Source organism: Erythranthe guttata, chromosome 14, assembly GCF_056151865.1.
Source record: "Erythranthe guttata isolate IM_541 chromosome 14, IM_541, whole genome shotgun sequence".
NCBI classification, from domain to species: domain Eukaryota; kingdom Viridiplantae; phylum Streptophyta; class Magnoliopsida; order Lamiales; family Phrymaceae; genus Erythranthe; species Erythranthe guttata.
Window position 1 is genome coordinate 8,306,550 of NC_142546.1, and position 21,981 is coordinate 8,328,530.

Genomic DNA, 21,981 nt, shown 5'->3' on the forward strand with positions numbered 1-21,981 from the left:
ATTGGAAAAGGTTCAACAAAAAACATGGCTAAAACTCAAGATAAATCATGATAACCTAATATTTGCTGGTCGTGACAAGATATTAGAGATATCAAACATCAAACAAGATTCAAATATTTAATTAATAATGGTTAATCTCTTCAACCAAACGAGGTCAAAGGCCACCGTTTGCTTACCTATATTGGATTAGATTGAATTAGATTAGATTGAAATAATTTTCAACTGCTTAACTAATTAATTAGTTAATAATATGATTGGTTTTTTAAATTCCATGTTGAATTAAATTTGTTAGATTATGTTATTATATATAAATTGTCTATAAAGTTTTTTATTTAACAAAATTAAATTATTATCTTAAGGATAAATTTGTAAATTTCAGTTTTAGTTAACCCCTACCAAATTAATGACAGGGGGAGGGGTGTTACTAATGTCATGAGTCTTATGATGTAGTAGCACTTAATTACGGACTTCAACTTTAGTAGCGGATCCTATTAACCAAATATTTTACTAACTCCTACTCTTTAGTAAATCTAATCTAATAGTAACAAGTAAACAAGGTCTAATATTAATACTAATCATTATTCCAATCATAATTCTGTTATAAGTTTAATCTTAATCCTAATGTCAATATTAATTTTAATCATCATACAAATCAATATTTTAAATTTGCAAATATAGTACTTCCTTTTTGTTATATCATCTAGTTTCATCCAATTTTCTAACAATGAAAGTGGACGTAATTCTAATTTCTAAAATAATTTTCCTGATCTTCATCAACTATCAATCAAGAATCAAGATAAGAAACATATATATATAAGCAACTAATCATCTTGATTTCTAAATTACGAAAAAACCCTTCTCGTTTGGATAAGATAATACATAGTTAAACGGGAGTGACGGTAATAACCCAAATAGAAGGGGAGTTTCGTAATTTGACCATAACTCAGGGTCACCATAACTCAGAGGTGGCCGTAATTTGCCCTTACAAGTTATTAAAAAAAGAGCAAAATTGGGGGGAAAAGGATAGATAGATACATACATACATACATTATACATACATGAAGGTTCTGAGAGCTCTTTTCACCATGGAGCACGAGCAATTTCCTTAAAAATGGGCTCGTTTTTCCCACCGAGAGCATCGATTTCGGCATCAATCTTTCCAATCCTCACATTGAGAGCTCTCATCTCCTTTTCAGCTTCATCTCTCTCGATTCTCTTCAAATCAATTTCGTCTCTAAATTCACGAAAAACACGAAGCAGCTTACGTATTCTAACACGTAGAAACCCAACCACCATTCCCAACTCCTCAAAACCTTTCAAAGTCTTATCCCAACCATCCATTCGAGCGGGGCATGTCATAGAATCGACGGCCCTGATCGCATCAGCTATCTTGGCCGTCTCCGAAATCATCCCGGCTGCTAATTTACCGTTAAGCCCCCGTACGAGTTTTTCGTGAAGAAACATGTCTTGACTTTTGCAGAGCTCGTAGTACTTTGCTCTACAACGAGTTGGTATTTCGGAGTCGAGAATTTGGCCATCTACGTACATTCTGAAATCTTTAAACCCCTTAATGTCTTTAAATCTGACAATAGAATATTCCGAGGATCTTTTTGTGCCGAACCTGTTGCTGGAGTAGGCATATTCATCTCGAGCAGGCTTACGAACGGGAATCGATCTTTCCTTCTTTTGTGATAGGTGCTCGAGATATTTATCTCGAGTTACCTCAATGGGGTCTGAATTTTCTTCGTCTGGCAAAATTGTAATATTCGTCAAAAAAAAAAAATTCCGGCAAATAACGAAAACAAGACTGAGATGTGGTGGAATCACGTACCTTCCTCGATTGGCTTACGATGAAAACGGGCTTGATTTGCATCATCGACTCTTGTTAATCTTGTATTTTTTACAATGTATACCTCCCAGATAACAAAATTAAACAATCGTAAAATACACAAATTAAAGAATGGACAGAAAATAATAACAAATTAAAGAAAATTCGTGCAATAAGTTCGATCAAACGAAACTACCTTAAACTTGCACGGCTCGATCAACTGAAAAACCAAGAAATCTCCCTCGAGCAATTTGTTGTCGGTTGAGAAACTTCTCCATCCACCAGTTAGTTCGTATCTCTCCACCGAGTATCGTCCATTATACCATTTATGATTTTCATCCAACAAAACTATTACACCATCGTGCTTCGGTAGATGTTCGTCACAAAACAGCTTAGGTAGACACTACAATTTACAAAAACAAGATTTTTATATATACGCGAGAAATTTTTTAAATTCTTTTTTTTCTTTTTCTTTTTTTTTCGGTAGTGCACAACTTCGACAACTCACCAATCGAAATTGTTCGGTTACGTGCGACACGCGCATAAGCTTCACAAAACTAGGGAAGCGTCGCGACAATTTCGCTTGAACCGCGCGCGCTCGATCCATAGCAGAGTCTCCCTGCTCAGCAAGCATTGATACGAAATTAGTTGCAATAAGTACCTACTCGTATTAATTACGAAGCTGCCCGATCACAAACTCGTATTTACGGCATATATAACCAATCAACTCAAGAAACCGAAACCGGAAACGAAACTCAAACCGAAGCCATCTTAAAATCCAAACACAAATTTTATTTTTGAAACCATAATTTTCATCTCATATTCCTCCAATAGCAACATCATTTGGGGAAAATAGCATAGCATATACATACAACTTAATATGTATGTAAACACCCCACGAAATTATCAATCAACGTAGAAAATCCAATAGATCTAATCATTTCAGTAGGCCTTGTTTGGGAGCTAAGTTCATGTTAGAAATAAAGCATTAAAAACTAAATCAAATAAATAAGTAAAAGATTAGCATTTTCTAGAGAGAGAGAGAGGATAGAGAGAGAAACCATGGATTCGGAAGAAGAAGAAGAAGAAGAAACACGTCTTCGTTTCGAACCAGCCATTGAAGAGAAGCTTCACAAGAGCTTTTATGGCGTCGATCTTAGGGTTTAGAAGAAGAGCTGCTGATTTTTTTTGTTGAAGTATTGTAAAGTTGTTCATTCTCATTCCAAATCGGGGGAAACTCTTGGATAATTTATTTAGGGTAAATAGCATTTAACTCCTCTAGATAATTTATTTAAGTTTTGTGCATTTGACCCCCTTTACTTTTAATATAAGCATATGATCCCTGTAATTTTAACTTTATACATATGACATCCTTGTACTTTTACTATAAGCACATAAACTCCCTGCGCTATTCTACCTCGTAAATAGCTCGTTAGGGAGAAGAAATTTTTGAAATTATAAGAATTTGATTATGTGCTTATATTAAAATACAAGTGGTTCGTGTACTATTTTAAAAGTATAAAGGGTTCGTATGCATAAAGTTCAACAACAAGCGATAAGTGCTATTCACCCTATTTTATTTTCATTAAAGTATGTGAAGTTGGTTCAAACCCTTGGCGAACACCACAGCTAAAACTCGTCTAATAATCAATCTGCAGTAAATATAAATTGATTTCGAGTAGCTTAATTTTTTGTATATATATACTTTTTTTTTTAGTAATAGATCTTGGGCAGAGAGCTATGTAGCTCGGAAAGAAAAATAATATATGTTCAAATCGGTTCATTATGTTAGCAAACGAGTTCAAACGAACATTTAATAGTGGACAAATTACAGTCACTCCCTTGAGGTATGTTCAAATTATGAAAAAAAATTCATCGTATTTGAGTAATTACAAAACCACCCCTCATCTATGTATTATCTTACACTTTCATCCTTATGAATTACGCCGTCAAATTTTCCTATTGAATGATGGTTTTTTCATAAGACAATACATATTTGATGGGTAATAGTAATTATCCAAACAAAATATATTTTTTGCAATTTGAACTTATCTCAGAGATTACCGTAATTTGTTTTTTTAAAATATATTTCAAATGGAGTATATTTTGATTTAATTATCAACCTAGACAAACAATTTTTAATGACATAACCACCCCAACACTTTTCCAAAAACACAGATAGAGAGACACATAAAAGCCTATACACCAAAGTGCAAAAATATATACATCCATTTTACCTTTTTCTTTCTTCATTTTTTTCTTTTGTTTCTAAAATTTTTGGCAAAAAGAAGTTTCTGCAATTTTTTCACTAGTTTTACCATGGAGCAGAAGCAATTTCCTCAAAAACAAGCCCTAAACTCTCGTTTTTCGCCTCGAGAGCATCAATATCAGCATCTAATTTCTCGACGCAACTCCTCACAATCGAAAGCCTCTCACTCAAACCCCTAATCACTACTTGAGCTTCATCCCTCTGATTCCTCATCGACTCGATAATCTTCGTTCGAGACTCGCTGTAGAGACTCACAAGCTCGTTTATTCTACCGCGTACGGGCCCAACAGCCATGCCTAAATCCTCGAATGCTTTCAAAGTTCTATCCCAACTCTCCAAGTGCTCGTGTGCCGTGCTAGCTTGGCACGCTCTCACAGCATCCGCTATGTTGACCGTCTCGGAGATCATTCCGGCGACTAATTTACTATTTAGCCCCTGGAGGAGGTTTTCGTGGAGAAACGTGTTTTGACTTTTGCATAGCTCGTAGTACTTTGTTTTAAGATGCGAAGGAACCTCCGAGTCGAGGATTAGGCCGTTGAAGTGGATGCTGAAATCTTGAAAGCACTTCACGCTTTTGAAATCGAGGGGCGATTCGGAGAATTTGATTCTGTCGGACATTTCCGCATTGGAATTCTCGGTGTTGCGAATAATTTTTTTCATCTTCTTTTTCTTCGGATGATTATTATCTTCAACAAGAGGGTCCGGATATTTATCACTCGTTGTTGTTGTCTCTTTAATATCTGCATTTTCTTCTCGCTCTTCGACTTTCACTAACAAGATAAGTGAAATAGTAGTAAAAAACGAAAATCAATGCGTAGAGCAAATAAAACGAAAATGAGATTTAAGACGTTGAGAATTATACGTACATGGTTTAATCGGGTCGGGATTAGAATCTAGATTTAGAAGGCTTATAGCGCCATCGGCTTCTGATAAACTTCTATCTCTCACAATGTATACCTTTACGAAACAAAACAACAAACAGTTGGCGTACATTTTGAATTGAGGGATTTCCAAACCGAAACCCGAAACCCAAAACCCGAAATGAGATGGAAATCCACCACAGCGAATCGAGAAATATAAACTTCAAATGAGAGCTACGAATTTGAATTTCGTTGTCAAAACAAATCAAATCAGAAATTAAAAAAAACAAGACCGTGTGTGTAATAAGATTACGTATCGATAAAAAAATTGCCTTAAACTTGCACGGCTCAATGAGTTGAAAAACGACGGCATCACCCTCGATCAATTTGTGTCCAGCGGCGAAAAATTTCCATCCACCACTTAGCCCGTTTTTAGCAGCCAAGTACCTTGTATCAAATTCTTTCTCATTTTCACCGATCAAAACTATTGTCACATCTTTCATCGGTAGATAATCATCACAAAATTGCCTCGGTACACCCTACAATTCAAAAATCAATTCAACCCGATCATTATTTTTTTAAATTTATTCTCTAGATTTTTGTTTCCGCTCGTTTTTAGAGGCACGTGGCACAACTCGAACTCACCAACCAAAATCCTTGAGTTACATGTGATCTAGACATCAGCTTCACAAAACTAGGAAATTGTTCCGGGAGATTTTTTTGAATTTCTTCTGCTCGTTGCATAGTAGAGCTTGAGAGATCAGTGGTTGATTTCTCTTTGGACTCGGAACTAAAAGAACAGTGAAAATTGATTTTTAAAAAAAAATAATAAAAAAAAAAAAAAAAAAACAAGTACGAGGTAATAGTTTTCGAATTTCCGTATAGCATTTTGCACTTACCATACGATAGTCTTATCCATCCTTACAGAATCACTCTGCTCAATCAATATAATAAAAAATCGTAAGTGCGAAATGAAGCAAACTATCTTATTGGAAAATAAATTGAATAGAAACGAATGTGAACAAAGGATCCACTGGTAGAACACGCATATCACATACGAGAGACTATTATTTTCATCTCAAGATCAAATGGAAATTAAAATTACGCGTTTACGGGTTTGATTCCAACGATTAATAGTTTTAACTTACAAATTCAGCTGCGATACGAAAGCACAAGATTCAATACGACATCACTGATTTTCAAATTCGAATACAAACAAGAATATTCTACATTTCAAACCACATTACATCTCGTATTTGAATAACGTCAATCAACGAAATCAACTACACAATTTACTACATCACCTCAAACACGTGTGTTTCGTATTCACGATATTAATATAAGAATCGGAACACCATTTAAACATAGAAGCTCAATTTTGCCTAAATATAAAGACTCCATACTTTCACACAAAAAAAAAAGAAAAAAAAAAAGAAAATCCTTCTACTATTTTTCTTAGCAGTTAAGAAAGATAAAGAATCATCGTTAGTTTCTTCATCCTCGTTCCGTTTTCGAAGTACCATTTTTACAATTCCCTCCCAATTATTGAATCAATTGCCACCTTTAATGTTAACTCTGGTTTATCGAATAAATATATCATAGGCCGAACAACTGAATTGATAATGTAAATCCCTCAATACATTAGGGTTTATAAGTTAGGGTTTCTTTCTGTTCTTTGTTTCAACAATTGGAGTAAATAAATAGGTGCTAAATAAATAAAACCCCAATATGAAAAAAAAAAATTACTGCAATAAATACATAATAAAGAAGAAGAAGAAGAAGAAGAAGAAGAAGAAGAAGAAGAAGAAGAAGAAGAATCTCACATTCTTCTTGTGCATATTGTCGAGATCGATTAGCCTCTTCTCCACCAGCTGTTTTTTAAACTCCCATGTATTCTTCTGCTTAAGCTGTTATACATACATCATTAAATACACTAATCAAATTCATATAAATACATTTTTTTCTAGAGAGAGAGAGAGACCTTGGACTTAGAAGAAGAAGAAGAAGAATGAGGGTCTCGATTAGAATCATTTTTTGAAGATATAGCCATGGTTTTTGGTTTGGGATTTCACAACCGTCAACCGAAGCATAAACACCGCAGATTTTAATTTTAGAGTGAGCTGCTGATTTTCTTTTTTTAATTTTCTTTCCTTTTTCTTCTTTTTTCTTGATTGAATCACACACACACATCCATGTTGGTGTGTGTGCAGGCAAATCAACGGTATGAAATTCCCAATTTCAATTTCAATTTCAAATTTTTTTAGACATAATCGAGTGCAGATGGGATTTGATTTGACTGCCCCTTTCAAGTACTGATTTTTCTGTAAAGCTACTGTTTACATTTCACTGTTTTAAGGAATTCGGCCTTCTTTTCTTTTTTAAATCATTTATTAAATCATTTTTTTTTTTAAATAAGCTATTATAATAGAATTGGTATTAGGCTTTCACTTAGTAAATGAAAGAAATTGGAGAATATTGCCTACAATATGGAAGATTCTATTAAATTTGACTTATGGATGTGTAAGAAAATTTATAGTTGAAGAATGATTGTAATTACCCAAATATGCTTGTTTTTTTTTTTCGTAATTTGCGTTATTAGTTTTTCACTTTCGAAAGCAAAATTTTTTGAAGGAAATGATTTCGACCCACTCCGTTCAATTTAGGGGTACAATCACATAATATAGAAAAAATATTCCACTAAATTTGACACTATAACGGTGGGTAGACGTGGGTAGACGTGTAAGAAAATTCATAATTGAGGAGTAATTGTAATTACCAAAACGATAATGATTTTTTTTCGTAATTTGACTTTATCTAGAGAATAACTGTAATTTACCCTATTAAATTTTAGGCAAATTACGGCCACGCCATGAGGTATGGTCAAATTATAAAAAAATTCCTCTTGTTTGAGTAATTACAGCCATCCCTCTTTTAAATATTTTTACATAAAATTTATGTAATTCGATTATTTACCGAACCAAATCGTATATTTATTTTGATAAACGGCATGAAATGTTGACGTACCAAAATTTCAGTCAAGTTCTACCGATTTAATATCCCTAAATTTACCTCTTGAGGGATTTTTTGCAAGATAATACATAGTTAAGGGTTGGCTATAATTACCCAAACAGGAGAGGGTTTTTCATAATTTGACCATAACTCAGGGGTGGCCGTAATTTTCCCTAAATTTTAAAACAAAATAGTGAACAAACATTATGAGAGCATCATCACATCACACAAATAATATGTTCATATATATCTACAAGTATCATACACTATACCAAGATTATACATCATACACAAGTATCATATACATCATACAAACCTTCATTCAGCACAAACCTAAGCAAAGGCAGCACAAATTCTCGTATCCGACGGTTAAATGTCCGATTTTTTACATGAAATTATTATACAGCCCTCCCCAATTGCCATAAACTACGGTCATATCCAAAACTCCATCAAAAATTAACTTTTGATTTTTACGCTCTATTTACTTTGTTTACCTCAAAAAAGTTGTTTTATAGTCTTGATCTATGTTTGATTCCACTAAAGGGCGATCTTCTACGAACAGAAGCAACGGGTTCTCCGTTCAACGAGCCTGAGAATTTAATATCCCATCCTTCAACATTTTTCGGAACGCACACATCGAAAAGCACTTGGCCGAGAACAGTGTTTGTGCACATGCGAGGGATTGTACGATTAGGTGATGACCTGTCTTTCGTCTCTTTCTGTGGGGAAGTTTCCGATGAAGAGCTTGGAATGAAGAAGTGGTCCATTGGACCAACTGCAACTCTTTGGAAACTCTGGTTTGAGTCAACTGCTGCGTTTTGGAGGTCGCATATCAGGTCGGATATTTCATCGTCTATGTGGGATTTTTGTCCGAGTCTTTGGATTTTATCGGAGAATACTGAAACTGCCTGCTGGAGGAACTCAGTTACAGCGGATCTGTGGTGGTGGTTGTGATCTGTCAACACGAAAATAATTGAGTAAATTGAAATGGCGGAGAGAAAAAGGAAAGAAGCTCTTACGGAATCAAAAGACATTTAGGTAATAACTTGCCACTAAGCTACACATAATTAAATCAATTCAGACAACGAGTAGAATGGAAACTAACCTAGATGGGCAGATACACTTTTCCTTACAACTTTTACGTTACCACCCATATCCTGTAAGCGCTGAACAAAGGTACATAGCGTTGAAAAATGAGCGACATCGTCATTATCCGAGCATAAAATAAGAAATGGAGCCCCCAAACCCTACAGAGAAACATCAAATGAATAAAAGGGTCAGAACAAAAAAATAAATAATAATAATAATAACGTAAGGCCTTGTTTGGTTGTCAAGATACGATTGAATAATCTAATGAAACTCAATTGTATTATTTGACCATGGAAGGTCCATTAAAAAAGCTCACTAAAAGGCGATAAGCCATGAAAACATAATATTTGCGGGTCGAGCCGAGAAGTTATTGTGTGTACCAAACATCAAACAAATTCCAATTATTTAGTTAATCATGACTAATCTCCCCAACCAAACAACGCCTAATTAGATAATTTGGAAAACCGAACTTACGACTGATGAGTAAAGGGTCTGCCAATACTCTGCACGTTGAGATCCAAACCTGGTGAGAAATAAAGAATCCAAGCTCGAAGTAACACCTTTCGCAAACAAAGAAACTAGCTTTGATGTTCCAGGGATTTTGAGGATGGAGTGAGGCAAAGCAAATCGAGCACCCAAGTCGTTAGTAAATTCTATAGGATCAGAATCATAAATCTGCCCTGAGATGCAGCTCGAAACCAGTCGACTGTCCTCCTTCATGTAACAATAGATAGGTAATTAAAAAAACGTTTACTTATCCACCACGAACGGGTTCATAAAGTAAAGCCCAAGGGAAAATTTCTAACCATATCAAGCTCCACCTCTGCACATCCTTCGATAATCTGCATGAATCGGAAAAGGGATTATTAAATACCACAGACAGAATATGCAATGAGAACACTTTTTTCAACTATATATTGCTTTTACCTGTAAGACCTTATACATGCAAGCTTTGGAACCGCCAGAAAAGGTTGCAAGGACTACAGGACATAATCCACCTCTAAGCTCCTACATACACAATCTCAGAGAATAAGCAAAAAACGATACAAGGTTTATCACGAGACGAATGGATCAAACAATACAAGCTCTGTTTTAAGACAAATCTTTTCACCGAGTACTGGGAAGCCAATAGAGAGAAACATGCTTAGATTTGTATTTGACATGCTATTTTAGCATCGAGAATACTTGATATAAGGAAAACGTCGAAACTATATGCTTTTCATTCAGTTTGTTTTCTTTCCACTAATATAGAAGTACTATAAGACTGACCTTAGCAAGTTCGTTAAGGACAGCAAAAGCAAGTGATGTGGCCCGGTCAGGAAAGAATCTGCAAAAACGTAACTCACCAACATCAGATACTTGTTTAAAGTACGGTTCTGAAGACTGAAGCAAATGCAGGTTATAAGCCATAACTGATTATCAGCCCCCATTCTTAAGCATACAAAACAACTAATCTGTTAAATCGCAAACCCTTTCCGTTAAGAGCCAGATTTAATATAATTCGATCACTTAGTTCGTCAATAAGATTTAAGTATGCACTGACACTGGTAAAAACATGTCATAATGGAAGCTAAAGCGGTACTGAGAAGGCTCGATTGTAGCAAGTCGATTGCCACAATAATCGGGGATTTCTAGTATAACCTAGATATAGTTCTTCAGAATTTCTCTCTTTCTCAGATATCCACATCAAGTACAGAGTGCTCTCCTCCCACAACCTCCATTTTCAAAGTCTACACTTGAATCATAAAACGACTTACAGTAAGCTACAATTCTCTACTCTACTTCGTTTACTACACCAACTAGCTCAAAACGGTAAACTTCGTGCAGCTTCAAACGCAATCCACACACACATACACAAACACACAAAAAAAAATTATAAATTAGTGAGAAAACAACGTACGGATTGAGATAATCAGAGCGGCAAACAAGAGAATTCCATCCGAGAGAAGAGCACAAGCCGACGAACTCCTTCAGCTGAGCTCCGGTAATCGAAACCCACGCGAATACCACGATTATCCCCTTCGATTGAAACTCTTCCCCACGATTCCGCACCCAGTAGAAACTCCCACCTCCGCTCATCGTCGCCGGAAAATAGTTCGCCGGAATATCCGAATTTACTAGGTATATATATGAGGATTTTGGATTGAGGACCGTTGGGTTGGGGTAAGGCCGTTAGGGCTAGAGAGAGAAAATGGAGAGCGAAAATTTATGATTGACTTTGGTGGTGGTGGTGGTGATGATGAATTGCCGAGTGGGATTGGGTAAGTGCCAGCTCGGACGATGCGCACGTTGGCGCATTTTAGTCAAGCTCACTCGACTAAAATACGCCACATTCGTTGTGGACAGGCGCACCACGGCGTATTTTAATTACTATTAGTTTTGGGCCAAGGGTTGCAAGATTAAGCCCATTTTAAGTTACAATATGTTAGTCCATTATCTTTGTAAATTGAAGCCCAAATGTACTATCAGTTCGGCAAGTTTGGGCCAAACTTCCGACATAGAACCCGTTAACTGTATAAGGACAAAAATATGTCGGTCAAGATAGATATATTGGCTTCAGATGCTCAATGCGCATCAAAGACATGACCTCTTTAGAAGCTCGTCAGAAGAAAAATTATTAGTACCAAACCTGCTAAACGATGCCCCCTCGATAAAGAGTTCACCAGCTCATCCGAAACACGCAAGAGAGATGGAGGGGGTAGGTGGCGACTGGCGAGCTCAAGGAGAGTCGTGGAAGAAGAAGATTCGAAGATATTCTCCCTAAATAGATAAAGAAAGCATGTAAATTAGGATTGGTAATTGCAATGTAAATCTCCACGAATGAAAATATTCTAAAATAGGAAATGTCTACCCTTGAGATTCCCTATATAAACAAATGTAAATTCCCGATTATGGTCACAATTTTTACTTCAATAATACACTTCTATACTATCTTTTGAATTCTCTCTCTTTCATGAAATTTTTTCGTTTATTCCCTAAATCCGGTGTTTGGTGAGCTTTCCGACAACTGGGTGAATTGGGCTCGGAAGGAGGTCTTAAAAGATGCTGACTGATCTTGCACCATCTCTGACCTAACACCGACCTCATATGATTCTCTAAGATCTTTTTTAGGTAAACTTTCTACCATGTTATTTTATTAGATACTATAAAAAATTGATGTGCACTTTTTGGGGAAAAAAAATGAAATTTGTTGAGAATAATTAAGTTGGAGAAACTTTTAGTTATAACTTATTATAAGATTTGGAATATGATAAAATTTATAAGGTGGGATCACTTCCATATTTTGCTCCACTCGGATATTAACACCGACTAATTGTTAATCATAAATCTATACATAATCACACACACGCACCCATGTGTTTGTGTGCTTAGTTGATGGTTATTTAAGATCGTCTCTACATATATATACCTTACCTGATGTAGTGTATAACTTCACCAATTAGTATATGCATATATAATAATCGAGTCACATGCATGAAATAGTCAAGGGGATGTAGCTCAGATGGTAGAGCGCTCGCTTAGCATGCGAGAGGTACGGGGATCGATACCCCGCATCTCCAATTTATTTATTTAGATTTTGCTCAACTGGTTCCGGAGGTGGTAAGTTGGTGCAAGTCACATGCATGCAATTAGAATTGAAAATTCTAGTTAATACTAATAATAATAGATAGGGACATAGGTCAAAAATTTGTGGAAACTAGTGTGTACACGTTGCATGCATGGCTGGTCACTATATATCATCTCCCATTAATTAAAATCAAGCTGCAAACAATAAAGTGACAAAAAGTACTCAAAAGCTAAATTCGGACAAATATTGAAGGGACCACACACGTTCTTAACGAACATCCAAAATTAAATAAGCAAAAGCTGTCACCACCAACTTCACTACAATACACTTATTCCTACATAAATAAATTTTAAAAATAATAATAATAAAAATAAATACAATGGGGTCAATCTGCAGGCATTGGCCATACCCCCATCTTCTCGACGTAATGGGATAAAATGGAAATAAAGATGGGCCAAGAGCTCGTCTTGAAAGATCAAGAACTTGCTTCGATGAACCAAGAAGCTTCGCTCGAACGAAGTCGATCGCGATTAACCGAAGTTGATTAAAGAGCTCGCACCAACACTTCCCTTGTGGGCGCGAGATCAATTTCCACGGTTAAATAAAGAAGAATCGTTGATTGAAGCAATCATAATAAATCATAGACAAGAATAGCCAGCGATTGTAAATTACGAAAAAAAAATCCATAAATGGCTCCCTATATAAAACAAATTGTACGAAACCCTATTAAGGTTACGTTCACAATTACAATCAAGAACACACTCTCGATACTTTCTCTTGAATTCTCTCTCTTTCATCTTTATTCCACCGTCTCTTGTCCATCGCCGCCGACGACGGATGAATTTTCCCGATATTTATGCAAATATTGCACCATCAAGTACATAATAATTCCAAGTTTATATATATCTCATTGCATACATATATATATATATATATATATATATATATATATATATATATATATATATATATATATATATAAATAATAACTACTTATTTCTTCAAGAAAAAAAGAAGAGATTAATTAATTAATTAATTAATATCAATTAATCAATGATGATTGAGAAAATTAGCTAAAACATTAAGCATGGAGATAGCTTTAGGGGTAGTAGGGTTAATCAAATTGAAGACATGGTTTTCACCTTCAACTTCCACAACTTTCACTTCACCACCCCACAAACTCTTTTGCAACCTCTCTTTGTAAAACCAACCCCTAAATCTCAGCACATCGTTCCCCGCCACGTAGACGAGGACCCGTTTGCACCCGACCCGCTTCAGACCCGGATCCATACCCGGGTTCACCAGCGGGTCGTCCAGACCCGCCGGGCTGTTCGGGTACGCGTGGACCCACAGTTTCTTCATCAGCGTTTCCGCGTAGCTGTACTCGGGTGACAGTTCGTTGCCGACGGGTTTCTTTCCGAGGAAGTAAGGGCAGTTTAGGAACATGCCGCCGAATTTTACGCTCGGGTATGGGTTCTCCGACCCGACCCGGGTGGAGATGTGGTGTGCTATGTTGCCGCCGGCGCTGTCTCCGCCCAAGTAGACGCGTTGGAAGTCGGCGTGGTTGTTGAGCCAGGGTTCGGCGGCGGCGCCGGCGGCGGAGTGGGAGAGTGTCCAGTTGAGCGCCAGCCATGAGTCTTGGTAGGCGGCGGGGAGGGGGTGCTCCGGGGCGAGCCTGTAGTTGACCGACACGGCGGCGATGTTGGATTTGGCGACGAGGGAGTTCAGGTGGCGGTGGTAGGTGGGAGAGAAGGCGGATTCCGTGAAGAACCCGCCGCCGTGGAAGTAGATGAGGAGCGGGAGTTTTTTCTTGTTGGAGGAGAAGGCGGCGGCGGGGAGGTAGAGCCTGGCGGAGAGGTTGGGGTTTGTTGAAAAGACGACGTCTTTGGAGCGGACGGCGGTGGCAGGATCGGTTGAGGGCGGAGAGAAATCTTGGCCGATGAATCTTTGTACTCTGCCGTCTTTGTACACTCTAATGAAGGGGTAAATGTCGTAGAGGATGGCTTCTTCGGTGGAGTTTCCGGCGGCGGCGGCGGTTGCTTCGGTGGGAAGTGAATGGGAAAAGGCGAGAATTAGTAGCAAGAAGAACATGGCTTTTTTTGACAGTAAGAAGAACATGGCTTATTGCAGTGTTTTAGAGAGAGAAAGAAGAGAGAGAGAGAGAGGAGACATAAAATTAGTGAGAGGCAGGAATTGGATAAGTCATATTGGAGTATTGAATTTTATTCCAAAATAACCGTGATTCTTTAAAATTTGGGGTAATTGCACGGGAAATTCTATGCTACACCCGGTGAATATAACCAGGCACCCTAATTAATAAGATTTTCACTATGGGTTCAGTTATGGCCAAATGAGTTTTAGAAATATAATTATAAAATAAATAAATAAGGACACATGTCAAGAAAAGAGCCACCCGGTGAAAATCACCGGGTGTAGCATCGTATTCCCCTAATTGCACATTCATTCATTTTGCAAATTTAAAAGTGTGGATAAGTTTCTATATATGTTTTATGGTAAATTCCACTTTTTTCCCTGGTACTTTGATTTAGTATCATTTTACCCCTTCTACTCTTTGTTGTATTAATCTGTATTTGAAAAAATGTCTCAATGTTGCCCTGACTGTTAGTTGTCAGACATTTGGTCTTAACAACGTTTAATCTGAGTTCTGAAATTACAAAAACGCCTCCCCTCCCACTTTAAATAATTATTAAAAAAAATATTATAAATTTAAGACAACAAGAAAGCATAGTCAACGACAACAGCCTCAATTTACTTTTTTTTTTTTTAATAATTATTTAGACTGGGAGGGGTAGTTTTTTTGAAATTCTCAGACTTAGATCAAACGGTGTTAAGGTCAAATGTCTGAAAACTAACGGCGAGGGTCACATTGAGATAATTTTTCAAGTACATGGGGACAAATCGATGCAATCGAGAGTAGAAGAAAGTAAAGTGATATCAAACCAGAATACAAGGGAGGAAAATGGAATTTACCTATGTTTTATATGCTTGCTTATCAATCTCTAATTCAGATGTTTTAGATGCAATTTAGACCCTAAATTGTTTAATTATTTATTTTTTTCTCTTCCATTTTACTTCCTCTCTCCTCTTTTTCTCTTTCTCTTGCCCGTTACGATTCAAAACTCAACTATTAGTTATTTTTCTGTAAAAAAACGAATGGAAAAGGAAGAAAGGAAGGCGTAAGCAAAAAAAAAAACTCATGAATCAATACAATCAATACAAACAAAGCAAACAAGGACAAAGAAAAGTAAGAGAAAAGGCGTAGAAAACGAATAAAGCAAAAGAAAAATAGGAAAGAACCATTTTCGAAGAATGACGAACAAGAAGAAACAAGGTTTGATTTTTTTTTTTTTCTTCATTTTCTAGCCACATAATAGAAATCACTTCCAAATTTATTGCTTCTTTGCATAAAACGTTCATTTGTTATTCAATTATATGATTTTGAGAAATTTCCCTCGGGGTTATTATGGATCGACGATATCGGTGTTTCTCAAAACCATAAAGATTTTCAGCTACAGTTAACTTCTATTTCTTCCATTTTGGAAATAATACTTGAAAAGGGCTCTCTGTCCACGAAGAAAATCAATCCAACACCAGAAACTGTCGATGAACGTACGAGATTTGGAGTGTCGATTAACATTCATCATTGAACGACTAATCGTGTATATACCCATAGTATACCTATCTAAATCATATTTATTCAGCATTTCAGCGCTTAATTCCCTCAAACAAACCGAAATGTGATTAAAGGGAAAGTCCGTCAGAAACTGAATAATTTTATAATTTAACATATAATACACCAAACCGGTATGTAACAAGTTAGCATAACGAAACCTAAAAAGAACGAATAATTAGCAAGAATTGAAAAAAAATCACACAAGCTCTTCAAAGTCAAAATTTCGAATCTTAATCCCATTAAAAAAAAAAGAAAAAAAAATTAAAAAAAGTCTCGTCTAAAGTGATAATCAATCCAGCTACAATACTGATCATGTCACAGACTACAGAATTTAAAGTTTCATTTCAAGTCACTAATAGTAATTAAAGCTCAACACATAGAGCTTTGGAGATTTAACTTACCGCAACTACTGCTCATGGTTGCCATAACCGTTTGAAGACGCGCCATAAGCCGCTGCACCAGCGTTTCCGTATCCACCGTAACCTTGCCTTCCGTTATAATTCCCATTCCACTGATTCAAGAGATAGTTTATTAATAATCAGATTGATTATTTAATAACGGGCGTGAAGAAAAAAGACAGCATACTCGGTAAAGTACAAATCTCCATAGTTTCTGTTGATCATATTTTGAGGAAACAAAGGTTCAACTTTCTCTTTAGATCTTGTTTGGTTGGTAAGAGAATCACGATTAATTAAATAATTGGACTTTATTTGATATTTGATTAGTTCGATAACTTTTTGGAACGTCTCAAAATTAAGGGAAAAAAAATTATCTTGATTGGTTTATTGATGAATTATATATTGAACTGATCCCCTATACAACTGGGTTATCATAAGAGTACATAATATTATCTTACCTAATCCTATTTCGGCAACCAAACGAGGCCCTAAGGTATTAGTTGGTCTAGCATATAATTCAGGTACTTATACTACTGAACTCGGTTATCTTCTTTTTGGCTAATGGTTCCAAACTCTTAGGCCTTGTTTGGGAATATAATTCTTGCATGCATAAGATTGTGTAAATATAGTAGCGGGTTAAGGTTGGACTCAATGTCATTCATATGCTTGATTAAATTACGTGTCCGTTTTTAATAATGAGCTACAGATATAAACCCCAGACATTTGATAAACCTTGTTTATACTATCTATTCAAGTTCTATTCTTATTCCCAAACAAGACCTTAAGAGATTGATTAAAGCCATCAAGATATAAGGACCTATTTATTATAAAGCCCAGCACCTTTTAATTAACATTATAAGCAATTGTCCAAGAAAAAAAAACTTCAAGTTAAAAAGTCGAGAGTTTTTACCTGTCTGTTACCCAGACTTCGACCCCAAGAAAGACGAACGGTCTGCTTGCCAATAACTGCCCCGTTTAATCTTTGGATTGCATCCTCCGCACTGTTTCTGTTGAACGGAAAATTGAATGGGTTATGCCATGGTCGCATTAAAACCATGAATCTTGAGCATTTAAGCCAAGACGGATACTATTTTTTCAATCGTTCACCTCATACTTGATAGAAAGTAGTTCACAAATTCGTATATGTTCACAGCTACAAATCTTCCAGTTTATTATTTAATTGCCACACGTCCACTTGTAAATGGGTGTTGAATTCGCAAGTTCAAACTCACATTTGATGCCTTCTTTTTCTCTAGGATGCATTTTTACATCCAAGGAGGTGGAACTTAGAATGCAACGCATTTTGATGACTTCATTGGTGTAGAGATTTTAAAACTTTGAGCATGAAAATGGCGGTTGGGTCATTTGATAACCCATTTTGATGCTCCAATGAGGAGCATCAACTGAGTGATGAAATGACCCAACTACTATTTTGATATTCCAAATCTCAGAATTTCTTCTTTAGTGAAATCATCAAAATGGATTGGCATTTTGATACTCCACTTCTTTGGATGCAAGAATGCATCTTGCAAAAAGAAAGGTCAAATGTTCTCGGCAAATTCAAAAACACAAATACCCTCTCATTAGGTGACACATTGCACTTGAAAATAAGCAATCCCTTTTTTTTTTTATTATTATTTCATAAGAATGATGATTGTTCTTATTTTCACTAACAAATGACAACAAATAGTTAGTTACCTGTTTGCAAATTGTACAAACCCACATCCCTTTCCAGATGGTATTTTGACAGAGACAACCTCGCCAAATGGAATGAAAGACTCTCTGAGATCTTCATCAGTGACATCAGAGTCAAGCCCTCCCACAAATATCTAAACAAATACAGAAGAATCGGGTTATTAATAATAATAAATAATATGAAAGTTCTGATAACCAACTTCTAGAACGGAAAATGGACTTACTGTTGTGTTAGATGAATCGTTCTCTGACTGACCTAAGAGCACAGCAACATTTGATACATATCCATAAGCCAAGACCACAGTAAGAAAATAAGTAATATTTGTTGAACAAATGTCGAAAAAATCAATCAATAGCACATATAATATGACTCCATAAAGAAGACGTCTTATTAATTTGAATCAGAAGAAGGACGAGAGCATGGTGGAAAGACTAAATTAGGAAAACTTGGATGCTGTATATAATTTCGGAAGTAGATAATAGTAACGACAAGTGGAGGATAAAAGGCTTTGCATTCTCATTTACTCTTTCACAAGAAAGAAAATCAATTACATACTAACAGAGAAGATTAATTAAGTTCATGTCATGTACATACAGTACGTAATTCAATAATTGTTCTATTTGCTTAATATAATTATATAAAACACACAAACATGCACATTATGGAGCAGAATATAGAACGTGCATATTGATAAGGATCGTCACAAACAGAGGGATATATATAATCATGAAGCAAATTAGTACAGTAAGCCACGAAAGAACTTTGATCAGTTTAAACCAGCCAAATACTTAGGAACATAGAGTGAAATGGATCGCAACAAATCATGGAACACGATACATACATGTTACATGTTAGTATATTCATGCCGAAAAACTGTCACGGATGTAAATAATGGAAAATTTTCAGGAAACAAAATCATAGGAATATGATACTGTACCTTGTGAAGAATATTGCTGTGGTGAAGGTCTTTTAGGGGTGGCAACACCTATTCGCATAGGCCTACTAGAGCAGTACACACCATTCATCTCAGTCATGGCTCTAGACTTCTCATTTTCATCACCAAACCTGACAAATCCATAACCTTTCGAGCGGCCATTGTTGGGATCAATTACCACTTTTGCCCCTTTGACAGATGGGTACCTACTAGCGAAGGTATCATGTAAGAGATCATCAGTAACATCAGTAGCTAAATCTCCAACAAAAACCGACAAATCAGAACCAGATTCAGGGCGCCTATCACCGGCGCTAAAGGCTGCCCAGTTTAAGCGGAAGAATTGATCTGAATTGGGCATCGCGGTGCCATTGTAGCTCTGCAGAGCTTTCTCCGCTACTGAATGAGAAACGAACTCAATGAATCCATATCGCTCTGATTGACCAGTATGTTTATTGCGGATTATCTTAACAGAATGGACCTGCATATATGGATGTCAAAAGCTATCAAATACACCAGTCGTATCAAAAAATCATAACTGTTGCAAAAAGGTAATAATATCCAAAACATACAGAGAGAATCAAAAGAAAATAATGCAAAACTCGCAGCATAATTATTAAATCTTCGGGTTTTTTCTTCAAATTGAACTCTCTAATGCTCATGTAAGCAGTCAAGTACGGATTTTTCATACATAAAGATGGCTCCTTGTATTCTAACAATTGATAATTTATCCATTCAATCTTCTCGTTTACCCATTCAAGGTAGGCACTTTCAAATACGATAGTGCCATGAGTTAGCACAACGTGTATTTAGCTTAGCTAATACATTTATGCATTCAGAAACATCAAACCATGAAAAACAAATTAAAGAAAGAATCGAGGTCACTAAACACAAAGCAGATTTTGAAACTCTTTCCGAGATTTCGGTCCTGAAGTCAGTACCAACGTGATTGACGAACAAAAAGCACATAGCAGATTACACAAAGCAGAATCTCCCAAGACTAAAATACACAGATCAACCAAATTGCACAGGAAATTCAGGCATTTACTTCAATCAAGTTATTTTCCAAATCCTACGGCCAAAACACGCAATTAGCCCTAAATTGACAACACTAATTACTACCCACTCAACAATTAATCTCCACGCTAAACACACATTGCCAAAACAAATATTTATTATACATAAAATTATTCGTAAATAACCTAAGAAAAAAAAACCAAAAAAAACAATTTATACCTCTCCGGATGGGGAAAAACAAGTTTGGAGATAGCCTTCGTCCATCCACTGCTGTAGATCTCCGATCCAGATCGTCTTGTTATCTTCGCCGGAGTTCTGAATCTGACTATTCTGCTTCGGCGGCTGAACTTGCGGCTGCTGCTGGTGGTAGTACGGCACGTAATGCTGGTTGTACATCATCTGCTGCTGCTGCTGCATAGCCAGCCACTGCTGCTGGTACTGCTGCATCGCCAACCATTGCTGGTGCTGAATCTGCTGCTGCTGTTGTTGTTGCTGTTGTTGTTGCTGCTGATTCAAATCTCCGCCGTTCATTTTCTCTCTCTCTCTCCCTCACTCCGAGTTCGAAATTTTTCTCGCGAGTGCGTGTGTGTAGGTGTAGGTATATCTCTATCTGATCCTAGAAACCAGATTTCAGAGGAGAGAGAGAGAGAGAAAGAAGAGAGAGAAAGAGAGAGAGAGATTCTGAGAAGACGGCTGATGATAAAATGGGGAGGGGCAAGAGGGACGGATCTAAAGGGGATTTCAACGTTTGAATCCACACCGTCGGTGAACAGTGAGAGTTGATCTGGACCGTCGATCTGGAAGAGTTGTAAGCGGTGGGTCCAGTAATTACGCGGTGGTGAAGTGTGGGCCCCACTTGTGTTTTCAGATCTGACCGTAGCTTGCTGGTTTTGGGAACTGACGGCTGGATATTGTTGGTTCGATATTTTTGGTGTGGCTGGTGTACAGCAGAAATTTGCAGTAAATGTCTTTTTCCTTTTCTTTTTTTTTTTTTCCTTTTTCTTTTAAACATTATTTATCACGTAATATATAAAATTAATTCTCAAACCTTCAATTTATATTATTTGATGGAGTTATTCATATTTTCATTTTGAATGTGCAGCAGATAAAATGTCGTTTTAGTTTTAATAATACTTGTTTCAAATTGAAACGCGATCATTTTTTAGGGTTGTCGAAATTAAAAACATTGGATTTAGTAATTTTATGAGTAAACTTTCTAACGCAATTTGATTCAATTTTAATGCTAGTTATCGAAAATTTAAAATGTAATTTATTCATGCATAAAGTACTACAGTTTCCGTGTTTTAAATTTTGCCAAAATCATACTAAAAACTGGTCAACAACACGTCTCAAGTTAAAACGGTAAGTAGCAAAATTGAAACAACATTTAACATTCTCCCCAAATGCTTTTGTTGTCGAGTGAAATATTATTGAAAATTATCTCGTGTGTTTAACCAGGTGTAGAATCTCAATGACCGACTAATAAGTCAGAATAATCATCATCATAATATTTCTTTACTTGTGATAATAATTTATAGATAACTTTTCTCAATAATTGTTTATCAAACAACTTAATTTGATGAAAGGCAATAAAAAGTTGAGTTTATGTCAGGAAAGACAAT

General features: G+C 36.3%; 5 protein-coding genes and 1 non-coding gene across 8 annotated transcripts; 1 reads left to right on the top strand and 5 right to left on the bottom strand.

Annotated features, from left to right (window-relative positions):
• Positions 1-812: 812 nt before the first annotated feature.
• LOC148765096 (B3 domain-containing protein Os01g0234100-like) lies at positions 813-3,045 on the bottom strand. Its single transcript, XM_088814107.1, has 5 exons — positions 2,890-3,045; positions 2,337-2,447; positions 2,025-2,231; positions 1,832-1,913; positions 813-1,748 (listed from the first exon to the last, which is right to left on the bottom strand). The coding sequence occupies exons 1-5, from the start codon at positions 2,944-2,946 to the stop codon at positions 1,081-1,083; spliced, it is 1,125 nt and encodes a 374-aa protein (XP_088670233.1). The 5' UTR covers positions 2,947-3,045; the 3' UTR covers positions 813-1,080.
• Positions 2,985-21,121, bottom strand: LOC105952086 (polyadenylate-binding protein RBP47). Of its 2 annotated transcripts, none has more exons than XM_088814106.1 (6): positions 20,579-21,064; positions 19,349-19,823; positions 18,635-18,666; positions 18,414-18,544; positions 17,626-17,722; positions 2,985-3,053 (listed from the first exon to the last, which is right to left on the bottom strand). In XM_088814106.1, the coding sequence occupies exons 1-6, from the start codon at positions 20,888-20,890 to the stop codon at positions 2,985-2,987; spliced, it is 1,116 nt and encodes a 371-aa protein (XP_088670232.1). In that variant the 5' UTR covers positions 20,891-21,064. The 2 variants fall into 2 exon arrangements, with proteins under 2 accessions (XP_088670232.1, XP_012831045.1); XM_012975591.2 differs by lacking the exon at positions 2,985-3,053 and adding an exon at positions 16,503-16,828 and having other exon boundaries at positions 20,579-21,121.
• LOC105952088 (B3 domain-containing protein Os01g0234100) lies at positions 3,964-7,310 on the bottom strand. 2 transcript variants are annotated; one of them, XM_088813643.1, is made up of 7 exons: positions 6,939-7,310; positions 6,781-6,864; positions 5,857-5,891; positions 5,603-5,747; positions 5,290-5,496; positions 4,964-5,054; positions 3,964-4,867 (listed from the first exon to the last, which is right to left on the bottom strand). In XM_088813643.1, the coding sequence occupies exons 1-7, from the start codon at positions 7,005-7,007 to the stop codon at positions 4,143-4,145; spliced, it is 1,356 nt and encodes a 451-aa protein (XP_088669769.1). In that variant the 5' UTR covers positions 7,008-7,310; the 3' UTR covers positions 3,964-4,142. The 2 variants fall into 2 exon arrangements, with proteins under 2 accessions (XP_088669769.1, XP_012831049.2); XM_012975595.2 differs by lacking the exons at positions 5,603-5,747; positions 5,857-5,891 and having other exon boundaries at positions 6,939-7,295.
• LOC105952087 (peptide methionine sulfoxide reductase (Protein of unknown function DUF829, transmembrane 53)) lies at positions 8,190-11,566 on the bottom strand. Its single transcript, XM_012975592.2, has 7 exons — positions 10,956-11,566; positions 10,325-10,382; positions 9,983-10,063; positions 9,862-9,897; positions 9,530-9,769; positions 9,072-9,213; positions 8,190-8,921 (listed from the first exon to the last, which is right to left on the bottom strand). Exons 1-7 carry the CDS (start codon positions 11,132-11,134, stop codon positions 8,476-8,478), a joined length of 1,182 nt encoding a protein of 393 aa, XP_012831046.2. The 5' UTR covers positions 11,135-11,566; the 3' UTR covers positions 8,190-8,475.
• Positions 12,543-12,615, top strand: TRNAA-AGC (transfer RNA alanine (anticodon AGC)). Its single transcript has one exon. It is a non-coding gene; the product is annotated as a tRNA-Ala (tRNA).
• LOC105952000 (putative carboxylesterase 12) lies at positions 13,620-14,867 on the bottom strand. Its single transcript, XM_012975497.2, has one exon. The coding sequence runs from the start codon at positions 14,739-14,741 to the stop codon at positions 13,674-13,676; it is 1,068 nt and encodes a 355-aa protein (XP_012830951.2). The 5' UTR covers positions 14,742-14,867; the 3' UTR covers positions 13,620-13,673.
• Positions 21,122-21,981: the final 860 nt, after the last annotated feature.

Excerpts from the sequence above, each read along its gene's own strand:
- LOC105952000 (XM_012975497.2), bottom strand. The coding sequence starts at position 14,741 with ATGTTCTTCTTACTGTCAAAAAAAGCCATGTTCTTCTTGCTACTAATT.
- LOC148765096 (XM_088814107.1), bottom strand. The coding sequence starts at position 2,946 with ATGGCTGGTTCGAAACGAAGACGTGTTTCTTCTTCTTCTTCTTCTTCC. Across the intron at positions 2,448-2,889 it reads CTTCTTCTTCCGAATCCATG|GGAGACTCTGCTATGGATCG; the intron begins GTTTCTCTCTCT and ends CTTGCTGAGCAG. Across the intron at positions 1,914-2,024 it reads TCGAGCCGTGCAAGTTTAAG|GTATACATTGTAAAAAATAC; the intron begins GTAGTTTCGTTT and ends GTTATCTGGGAG.
- LOC105952088 (XM_088813643.1), bottom strand. The coding sequence starts at position 7,007 with ATGGCTATATCTTCAAAAAATGATTCTAATCGAGACCCTCATTCTTCT. Across the intron at positions 5,497-5,602 it reads TAACTCAAGGATTTTGGTTG|GGTGTACCGAGGCAATTTTG; the intron begins GTGAGTTCGAGT and ends TTTGAATTGTAG. Across the intron at positions 4,868-4,963 it reads TCCCGACCCGATTAAACCAT|TGAAAGTCGAAGAGCGAGAA; the intron begins GTACGTATAATT and ends TTATCTTGTTAG.
- LOC105952087 (XM_012975592.2), bottom strand. The coding sequence starts at position 11,134 with ATGAGCGGAGGTGGGAGTTTCTACTGGGTGCGGAATCGTGGGGAAGAG. Across the intron at positions 10,064-10,324 it reads TCCTTAACGAACTTGCTAAG|GAGCTTAGAGGTGGATTATG; the intron begins GTCAGTCTTATA and ends TTGTGTATGTAG. Across the intron at positions 8,922-9,071 it reads AAGTGTATCTGCCCATCTAG|ATCACAACCACCACCACAGA; the intron begins GTTAGTTTCCAT and ends TCGTGTTGACAG.
- LOC105952086 (XM_012975591.2), bottom strand. The coding sequence starts at position 20,890 with ATGAACGGCGGAGATTTGAATCAGCAGCAACAACAACAGCAACAACAA. Across the intron at positions 19,824-20,578 it reads GTTTTTCCCCATCCGGAGAG|GTCCATTCTGTTAAGATAAT; the intron begins GTATAAATTGTT and ends CCATATATGCAG. Across the intron at positions 17,723-18,413 it reads TTTGTACAATTTGCAAACAG|AAACAGTGCGGAGGATGCAA; the intron begins GTAACTAACTAT and ends TCCGTTCAACAG.